The following is a 10,785-nucleotide window of genomic DNA, read 5'->3' on the forward strand; positions in this document are numbered from 1 at the left end:
CAAAAAAATATACGTATTTTGGAAATGTTGAGTCGAATTAGTCTAGAATCGATTAATTTTATGAAAGAAAACCTTTCAAACAGCCGTAGTCCGTAAACTATGATTCCTACAAAATTGATTCATAAAGAACGGAACGTATCTACCGTCTTATAGGGGGATCTACTGTATACAGAAACAGAGTTGTCGATTTTCGGGGATTGATTTTTCCGCCTCCAAAACACCTGAAGTAATTTCGAATATCAGGTTCGAAAGATAACTGTTTTCTTACGTAGTGTGCAAAATTTCAAGTTTATATAAACCGGATGCCGAAATATAAGCAATCGAAGAGTGCAAAAATCACCCCCAAAAAAACTGTTTTTATCTTTTTATTCATCGGCACTGCAGACGGTCACAGAGAAAAAACTTTTGGGTCTAGAAGCTCAAATTTTAAACTTAAGCCTTTCTCGTTATCAGTGAGGTGCTGGCCAAACTTTCGGGTCGATAGTTCAAAGTTCACTGGGTTTTCCATAGAGCTAATTTAGTTTTACGGCTTAATTTTATGCTTATAAAGATATAATTGCATGGAAACAAATGAAGTTTATTCAAAATGTTACTCGGAATTACAAAAGCTCAAATACTAGCCCAAAAAGTGTACTTTTCTGCAATTCTCTTATGTTTTGTTCTAATAATTTTACTCGAAAATGTTTTTTAAATATAAAATAAACTGAGAGTATTTGATTAAAAATATTTTAATTTAATTGTTCTTTATAAATATGTAAAAATAAATAAATATATGATGGATTTGTAGGTCTGGAAGTGGATTAGTATACGTAAGGCACTTCTGAAAAATTAAAAAAATGGTATGAGAAAATATATTTACAAGTTTATAATTAGAGAAAATTTTATAGAAAGTAACCTACCTGCGCTTTCATCGAACACTACTGGTGACTGGTAATTTTGTTGTCCCGATGTTTGAGGCAAGAAGCTTTGTTGTTGGGTTGACGTTTGAGGCAAAAACCCCTGTTGTTGAGCCGTAATTTGAGGCAAGAATCCTTGTTGTTGAGACAGAAAGCTTAACTGTTGTGCTAAAGGCTGTGACGTGTAACCTTGTTGCAATGATAGTTTAGATTGTTGTATTGGAGAATATACTCCTCTTTTTAAACACGTCTGTAAAATATATTGGTTTATTAATTTTTCTTAAGATTTTAAACTGTTAACAGTTAATTTTGCAAATAAAATTACCTCGAACACTCGAGGGAGAGAAGAATCTTTATCACGTCTCATGCGGTAAGCCAAACAGCAACGAAACATAAAATTTTCCTAAAAATATAATAATTATTTTTTATGGACATCATAATATAATATTTATTTTATAATATTTAATAGAAAATACCTTTTCGTTAGCTTCCTTACAGACGAATTTAGACATTTCTTTAGTGCTTCCGACGTGTCTTCTCAAAGGACGAGCGCATGCATCGAAGTAATTAAATAACTACGGAAAAAATTTTTAAAAAATGTAGTTTATTTATAGAAAATATTATATTCCGTTAAATGAATAATATATTAACCTTAGATTTTCCATTTTCAGTCATGCATTTCCTTATGTCATCCTGATTTTTTGATGCTGCAAATAATTAGTTCGGTAAGAAAAACTAAAATCTTCCAGGTAATTTAATGTAAATTTATATATTTCATACTCATTTTAAACATTATTACTAAGTTAAAATGTAGATTCTTATATAAGGAAGATTAAAACTGAAAATGAAACTTACCACAATATTTATCGACAATGTCGAATGCATCTAAACTCACTCCATCTTGTACGAACACAAAAGCGATGAAGAAAATTAATAGAAGTTTCATTTTCTTTGCTTTCACTTTCTGTTATCATCGACAACACTAAATTGTGTATATATAGAGATAGAAAATATATGTGGGAAGAGAATCGCCTACTCTCTTCAACTGTAACAAGGTAACAAACTCCCATTGATGTAACACTGATAACCTATTTTTTTAATTACCATCGAAACTTTATTCGACGAAATAATTTAAAGTTAATCATATTTTTAATAATATTTACTTAATTTGTATATTATATTTTAATAATATGGTTATATGTTAACTTATTTTGTGGTTTTTTACAGTTAGAACCGTGCGTATTATAACGTTAATTATACAGGTCATTGGGTCAGGCGATACATTAAAGACTAGTTCAATGTCTTCTGATAATTAGTTTAAACGTAACTTTGCCCTTTTTTAATTTAAATGATGTAAAAGAGAAGAAACAACTGAATAAAATTTTTATTTATTTTTTTAATTAATTATTACAATTTTTAAGAATTTTCTTTATCAAAAATCATCTGGAATTTGCTGAATAAAGAAAAGGAATTAGTCTTCTTTACTATCAAATTGCTGAGGCATTCCTATAAATATATTTATAGGATATACGCATATAATGTATGCTTGAAGCATTGTATCAATTATTATTATTATTATTCTATAGATAAAGACATACTTTAAAAATTTTAAAGTTACTTACATCACAAATTGAATGAATATCGTTCAATTTAGCAAGTTCATCAAAGCAATTTTCGAATTCTTTCCCTTCCTGTCGATTTTAAATTAAATCCTTATTAATATAAGTTGCAAACTTTTATATTTTTTTTAGTTTTTAAATGTCTTAAGTTAATCTTATAGAATTTAAGAATAATTTTTAAAGGATGAAACATATCTTAATAATTAGAATAATATTGTTAGGATATATTCCTATGACCTAAATCTATGATCTGAAGTTTGTTTATTTATATTTAATCAAAGACTTAGAGTCATTTATGCAAATTATGAAGTAGATTTTATACCTTTGTATCTATATTATCGCATATGTATGCATGATATTGGTCTTCGTCCAAAGTGTTTTTAAAAACACCGAAACAGTTCTTGGCTATAGCATAAATGTCCTGAAAAACAATTATACGCATAAAATTTTACTAAATAACTTACATTTTATAAGTTGTTTTTAGCATTTAATTATATTATAACCGGACACTGTCATAAGGCAACCAATAGGATAATTTAGGTACGGTCTCACCTTTACTGACCCCTCAAAAACACTTTATTAAAATTTTATTATTTAAAAAATATAATTTTTTTAACTTAATCTGTTTTAACATACAGAAGACCTAAAAAAACATAAGTGGTCGGGCATCTTTACCTCCAAACAGTACCTTACCTCACTTTGTTCTCCGAAACATTCGCGAAGTTCATGTATAGACTTTTCTCCCACACCTGTTTAAATATAACGAATTTTATCACGACACAAACATATTTATAAGAAAATATATTGTAATTTACTTACTGCAATACTTTCTAGTCAGTGTCGATGTTCCTAACACAGGATATAATACTGAAAAGTACATGCAGAAGGCAGTTGCGATTTTCATTGTTGTCGCTTCGGGTATTAGAATGGTAAATGAAGAATATTTCCTTTACTTCTTTATGTCTATACAGAGGTTATTTATTCAATATTGTTGTTTAAAACAAAGAAAACATTACGATTTCTACATTAAATCAAAATATCCTCGTTTTTCCTCCCTTTGTTTATATTAAATGCCTTATATAATATTTTTTGTATGGCTTTACATAACTATTTTAGATTTTTTTCCTGTTTGATAAAAATTAACGATTACTTTTGCATATTAGGAATTTTTGGGGCATGCTTGGTACATTTTGCCCATACATTTAGTGTATTGTAATGTATTATCTTATAATATAATCGAGGTGGGTTGATAATAATAATAATAAGTGCAGAGCCCAAACGGTTAGGAGTTGAAAATTGAAATTTGTTACTCAGTTAGGGTACGTCATGAGAATGTACACTAAGAAGGGATTTTTTGGAAATCCCCCCGCGGGGGAGTGGGAGAAGGTTAAGGATTATCTTGAAGAACTGGGCTTCTACTGCGCACTATTTTAGATGCGGTTTTTTGCGTTTTTGTGGGAAATCGAACATATTTTTAGCCCCATCTAAAAATTCTCTAATTAGTCTTAGAAGAGGAGAGACCTAATTCGTACCCAAAGGGCAAAATCGGCTATATAACTATAAATGTTATCTTACGTAAGGGTTTATGACATCGAATGAACAATCTAACACATTTTAATTCTTTATTCCTCTACTGTACACAATTTAGAGAATTTTAAAAATGTATTAGATTGGACACTCAGTGTGATAAATATAATATAACAGAAGGGTTATAAGTACAAAATAATCTAATAATCTTAATCTTTGCTGTTGTTATTTTTTCCCGGGCAACTCCGGCCTCATCTGCTAGTATTATTAATATGGCTGTTAAGCAAAATCAAAATCGAGCGAAAATAATTTAATTTAACTTTAAATAATTCGCTAAAAATTATATAATTATGTCGTGCGATAACTATATATTTTTCATTTCATTTATGATAAATTTTAGTTATAATAATTTTAAAAAAACCATAAATAATCACCAATTTAATCTTTTAGATTAAAAAAATCGAAAATACTAATAAATGTGTCACAGATATTATTTTTAAATCAAACAATTAAATTCAAATTTAATTTAAATTTAAAACAGTAAAAAAATTAAAATTTTAAACTTTAATAATAAATTTAGAAAATCTTTTTTATTTATTCGAAATTTTTTAACGTAAACTTATTATTTTATTGTTATTTAAAAAGTCATATTTTTCTCTAAAATACAAAATATAATTAATTTGAAGAACATAATTCAGTGTTGCAGAATCTTTCCTTCTATAGCAAATTTCGAAGGTCGTGTGCAAATAAGCGTTCACTTTATGCAATTTTTTTATTATTTATCTCATTTTCTCTCATGTACTGAATGTAAAATAAATATTAGAACAATTAATATCAATTTTTATTGTATATTTAGCAATTTTTTAAAGATTTCTTATAGTTACATTAATATTAGTTACCTTTTAAACTTTGCACAATCATTATCATTTTTATTTTCATCATTAGTAATCAACCGTTCAGTCTTCGCTGAGTCGTAAGTTATTGTTAATATTTTAAGTTATTATTTTTATCTATTATCTAATTTGGCTGCAAATTTCAAATTGTAGACTTTATATACCTTGTAATATTGTTGAGTTCTTATAATCCGCATTATTCTTCTGTCTTTTAATTATATTCTACGAGAATTTTTTCCTTTTGTGCTATTTATAATGCCTAATATTAGGATCTTAATTAATCTTTCAGCAATAATAATTCCTCAAATTATGAGCAAATATATATTCAATATATATAATAAATGTCGAAAATTCCAGAATTTAACTTTGTAAGCATTAGAAATCTGTCGAGATTACAAATTTATTTGATGTATAAGTTTATACAACTCAAAAAATGAATTTTTGTATACAGTGAAACTTGTGTTAACCGGAATAGCACGGTTTCGAATATTTTCTTTTTCGGTTTGGCAAGTTTTCGTTTTGAACAGGTTTATTTTAACTTCAAAAATCGTTCTGTTCCGAAGAATTTGCCTGCTTAGGTAGGTTATCATTTTATTTAGATTCCTTTTTGGACAGGTTTTGTACGGTATAGATGATTTAATTGTAACTTTGAAATGACATTAGAGAGATTTTTCTTATTTAACCCAGTGGGAGTTATATCTATTTTCTATAGTCTGTGGATTTATTTATATTCTACTGCAAGTGGAATGTAGCCTACTTCATATTTTCTCAGACTTATCTACATTGTGGCCATTTGGATGAGTTATATCAATGAACACAGCTATTTTTGTCCTTTAAATTATGGAATACTAAATCAGGTTTGTTTGCTGGAACAATTTTATCAGTTTGTATTGGCAGGTCATATTAGAGCCTATGGTGTTGTTTTCAAGTAGTAGTTTAGATTCATAGTCCTAATATAGAGTTTTATTTTCAGATTCAATTAGTTTATATTTCTGGGCTATTGCTTGGTGAATTATGTTTACTGTTATATTACGCTTCCGTAGGTACACAGTGTAAGCTGTACTTCAAATTTAGCTTACACAGTGTAAGCTAAATTTGAACATCCAGATATTAAATGATTCATTGCAGCATTTTTCAATCTTTTTAAGCCCAAAGACCAGTGAAATGTCTGCAAAAATTCTCCGGACCAAATTATGTAGGCCTAACTTTTTTAAATTTTTGTGAGTATTACCAACATTTGATACATAATGTGCCATTTTTAACATAATAAATCAAAAAGCATGTTTTGGATACATATAGAAACATATTTAATTAAATTGGAAGTAAACTATAAAAAGTAAATTATCATACATAATTTCAAGTCTTTACCAATTTAAGTCTGCCTGAGGACCACTTACTTGTCCATCATCTCGGACCATAGACTAATTCAGCTTTTCTACTACACTTTTTGTTTCTTGCAGCCACTTGATCTTAGCATATATGATGCCTTCAGTTTATCCAAACAGAAATCCATCTCGAAGCTAATGATGCATCTTTATTAGCATTTGAGAAAGAAGGGGAAATCTTCCATGAAGGGGCTTCTATATAGTTAACCTATCATTAATTAATGTTAATGATAGCTGAGAGTTCGTTTATTTTTGCTAGGGTCAAAGGAAGTTTCTGATCACATTGAGCTATTGCATTATGAAGTTTAGATATTTCAGATTTGGCGATAAAGAACTCTTATTACAGTATTATTACTTGTATTCTTAAAAATAAATATATTGATATTATATTAGAATCTATATTATATTTGTTGTATACTGACTATTGCCATATACAATATACTGCATTAAATCGATAATGGATCAACATATCTAACATTCTTTTTGAAGCATACGGAAAATACGGCTGAGTTCGTGGCGTGCAAAAGAAAAAGAAAAATATTAATTGGATTCAACAGTTTTCAGTCGCTGGCAGAAATCGTGGGGCAAATATTCCATGTTTAGATGACATAGCTATTACTCAATGAACCGGGAGATCGCATTTGGATTCTTTCTAGGGTTCCCAAAGCAAAGAGCCCAAACTCTCCATCATCTCAGCAAAATGACTATTATTATATTAATTATAATGTCTACATAGCAAGATCAAAAACTTAGAAAAATTTTGTTTCTAGTTACTATTAAAACTATAAAAAAATTTCAATATTAATATTTTATATTATTTTGACAATAACAAATGTAGTGCATGCAGTGAATTAATATAATCATGAATATTATTTAATTCATAATTTATTAATATGATAAATCATATTCAGTATAAAAGTAACATAAAGGAAAACATTTTTCCATATTATACTCTCTTCATAAGTTAATTTTATCGCATACTTTATGTTTTGGCGAAAATTAGTTTTAATATTCGTTCAAAACACGTACAATATTATAGAGTAGTTGCATTTTTAGGAAGAAACATTAAAATTTTTAGTGAAATACAAGAGGCCCAAAAGTCAGTTAACGTAGCAATTTTTTAACATCTGCATATTCATAATTGTAACTGTAACTGGCATATTATTATTTTATTATTACTCAATTAACAGCACCTATGTAAAGGAATATGTAATTCGGAGTCTTGAAGCACTCTGTATTTCCTTTCCAAACAGCCAGAAATGAATGTAACCACCAATTTAATTAATATATTTAAATAATTAATTTAATTTACTGTGTAGTATTTATAACAGTACATACATCAGGTACTGTTTTACACCACTAGATTTAATTCCCAGACTCCTTTGTATAATAATACAAAATAAAAATAAATTACAAATACCTTGAATAAAAGTATTAGTAGGAATCAATATTTTTCTGTGGTTAAAAATAAATCAAAAATCAAATTTTGTGCTTCATATTAATAAAATTTAAAGACAACTTATAATAATAATTGATATATTTTTATTATATTTATTTTTATCAATTATTGTTGCATTTTTAAATATAATAAAAACAAATTTGTCCACCGACATTCGAATGATTCTTAGTAATTCATCGATCCTCCAAATAAATCGATTGGCTCTTTGGGATCCTAGCAACCGTATGAAGAACCCCTGCCTACATCACATAATTATGAAAAGTGCTTGAGACATTAAAAATTGGTAAAGGTTTGTTTCTACATAATCATTTTCTAAAATTATTATTTTAATCGATTGCAGGGTATGGCCGAAAATTTCGGACAAGAACCGTTACTTTTTAAAAATTCTTTCGCTTTGTGAGCATTAAGAAGGTTTTACTTTGCAAGACCGCCCACCAGTGTCCGAGTGCATAAAATCACTGAACACTGATAGCTAGCAAGTCGTGGATTTGCCTCGTCAATGGGCTGGCCACATGCAGTTTTCAGAGTTTACTTTCCGTTAATAATACTTAAATAGGAGCCAGTTTCCCATAGAAAGTCCTCCCGAGAAGCATCCTCCCTCGGCAGATCGCCCACGTGTCTCCTTGCCATATTCAAGGCCCACAATAAGGAGGCACGACGTATCGGGACAGACCAACCCCCAAAAAATTCTTGGAGTTTTCGACTGATCCGGATTCTATTCTGATTGCCCTAGAGTTGCCATCTTAACCGCTCAGCTATCTGCCCCAGTAAAAGAAGTGACCAAAATTTTCTTCCTGAAATTCGAATCCGAGCGTACAGTCTGTTCGGCCATTAGGCCTTCAAAATTTTAAGGCATTAAAAAGTTTCAAATTAGATTAGTGCCGTTTTATTAAAATTTACTTTATATACATGAAAATAATTCTTATTATTTAATTATAATTCTTATTTAAAAATAATTCGTTTTTGCATATATCTACGCAAAATTATTATTTATAGAATAATTTTTTGCAGGTGCAGTAGTATTACTATAAGTATGACATATTCGTTCTTTCTTCATCACTCCACTTATTTCGATCATCGAAGAAAATACAGAATACAAGGCACTTCCCACCTGTAAATATTTATATTAGTCAATCAAGACGTTTGTATATTTTCTAGACCAGGCATAGCCAACAAGTCGCTTGCGATCGACCGGTAGATTGCAGCATCAATTTTAGTCTATTGAGAATACTATGGCCTTTTAAAACACGAAAAATATTTGTAATTTCTACGAGAATATAAATTCCAAATTTTCCACCACAAAATTTTAAAACCGTCGCTTGGGTTATACAATAAGTACTGTGCTGAATTCTGTGTGGTTATCTAATTGGGACTATGTGAAAAGAACACGTGCAGAACAGGTAGCCTATACGAGGAAATGGAACGCGCTGTTTGGTCGTATCTAGATTATGTTGTTATTTTATAAATTGGTTTTTTGTGCCCAAAAGAATTTCAGTTATGTGCGAAAAAGTGTACTAAAGCGAAATTCATAATTTGTACTGTATGAGGAATGAAAATAAAATTGTTTTATATATGGAGAAAGATAAATGCTGCTGTTTATTTAATCTTTGGAGCCTTTATCAAAAACAGTTTATCTTCAGAGTCAATTAGTGTATAATAAATTATGCTTTGTAGCATAATTTTGTAAGAGTGAATCAATAAACTTTATGTAAAAGAATAAAAATATGATGGTATAATCATCGGTAGCCTTACTTTTGAAAGCCGATCACAACACACTAAATTGGCCAAGCCTGACATAGACAATTGACATTTAGATTACTCACCCTCATCATAAAATCTCTTTTAACATATAAGAAATCTGCCATAGATAATCCAATGGGGATTCCTCTGAATCTTTTCATAAATCCAATAATCTATAAAAATCCAATAGTATAGTATTTCCTAGAGTAAGAATGGAGCCGATTTGCTAGATTTTGAACATGTATCACACCATCGTAGCTTCGTTGCTTAGCTACGACCACAATGAGCAATTAATTAAAAAAACAGAACATCAACTTTGAAAGAACAGAACACAGTAGAGCATCGATTATCCGACTCAATTGGGGGCTGGTAAACGAGATGCTTAACAGTTTAAAATCTCTTGGGTGTAATATGAGTATTAAGGTGCACTATTTACACGGTCACTTAGACCGTTTTCCTGAAAATTTAGGAGACACCAGTGAAGAAAAAGGTGAAAGATTTCACTAATTATTAAAAGGATATTAAAACTATGGAGGACCGCTACCAAGGAAGTTGGGATACGCATATGATGGCAGATTACTGCTGGAGTTTAAAAAGTGATTGCTCCAAAATACATTCACGAAAGTCGCGGAAAAGAAGCTTCCTCAATAAAACTGTTTAGTGTTATTGATGACTTTTTTGTCTATCTTTGTATAGAATAATATTTGCATAATATAATAATAAAAATTCCGAGTTTAGTTTTTTCACTTGATCCATGGATTTAACTTAAGATATTGAAACATATATTTCGCTAAAATGCTATATCTTAAAAATTAGAGCTCCTAGGCAAAAACTAATGCCGTATTTGAATTCAGGACATCACATTTATATGAAATCAGCTCAAAATACCTGGGCACCAAAACCACTGTTGACCTGTGTTATAAGTTTGAAATATTTATTTTTAATTTAATGACTGATGATGAATTTTCCTTCGACTAAGAAACATCGGCTCCGTTCTTAACCGGAAAAGACTGTAATAATTTATAATTTAATACAGCCAAACCTCCGAATAACGGTCATTTTTTAGTTCTCTTCAGTGGCCTCTGTTCAAAGGTTTGACTGTACTATTAAAAAAATGAAAGAAAAATACCTTGAATCTAAAATAGGGATGCAAACGGTTAGATGAAAATCGTCCGATCGATATAAAATTATCGTAAACCTGGAAAAGAATGTGTTATTTTTGATTTTATTGCTTTTATATTAATATAATAATATTACTTATTTTTA

General features: G+C 29.3%; 2 protein-coding genes and 1 long non-coding RNA gene across 4 annotated transcripts in view; 1 reads left to right on the forward strand and 2 right to left on the reverse strand.

Annotated features, from left to right (window-relative positions):
- The window catches only part of LOC111625671, a 17,818-nt gene extending 8,414 nt beyond the window's left edge, over positions 1 to 9,404 (forward strand). The window contains exons 2-3 of the long non-coding RNA XR_002756762.1: positions 1,568 to 1,645; positions 8,791 to 9,404. This is a non-coding gene — a long non-coding RNA (uncharacterized LOC111625671). The remainder of the gene's footprint in view (positions 1 to 1,567; positions 1,646 to 8,790) is intronic.
- Positions 743 to 2,018, reverse strand: LOC111625669. Of its 2 annotated transcripts, XM_023368885.1 has the most exons (5): positions 1,548 to 2,018; positions 1,373 to 1,471; positions 1,222 to 1,299; positions 900 to 1,146; positions 743 to 820 (listed from the first exon to the last, which is right to left on the reverse strand). In XM_023368885.1, the coding sequence occupies exons 1-5, from the start codon at positions 1,569 to 1,571 to the stop codon at positions 801 to 803; spliced, it is 468 nt and encodes a 155-aa protein (XP_023224653.1). In that variant the 5' UTR covers positions 1,572 to 2,018; the 3' UTR covers positions 743 to 800. The 2 variants fall into 2 exon arrangements, with proteins under 2 accessions (XP_023224653.1, XP_023224652.1); XM_023368884.1 differs by lacking the exon at positions 743 to 820 and having other exon boundaries at positions 850 to 1,146.
- LOC111625670 lies at positions 2,099 to 3,456 on the reverse strand. The gene is made up of 5 exons (XM_023368886.1): positions 3,335 to 3,456; positions 3,209 to 3,264; positions 2,838 to 2,936; positions 2,519 to 2,587; positions 2,099 to 2,402 (listed from the first exon to the last, which is right to left on the reverse strand). The coding sequence occupies exons 1-5, from the start codon at positions 3,417 to 3,419 to the stop codon at positions 2,313 to 2,315; spliced, it is 399 nt and encodes a 132-aa protein (XP_023224654.1). The 5' UTR covers positions 3,420 to 3,456; the 3' UTR covers positions 2,099 to 2,312.
- Positions 9,405 to 10,785: the final 1,381 nt, after the last annotated feature.

The sequence above is a fragment of the Centruroides sculpturatus genome, unplaced genomic scaffold (assembly GCF_000671375.1).
Source record: "Centruroides sculpturatus isolate CEXI.00-Female unplaced genomic scaffold, Cexi_2.0 scaffold338, whole genome shotgun sequence".
Classification (NCBI taxonomy): Eukaryota; Metazoa; Arthropoda; class Arachnida; order Scorpiones; family Buthidae; genus Centruroides; species Centruroides sculpturatus.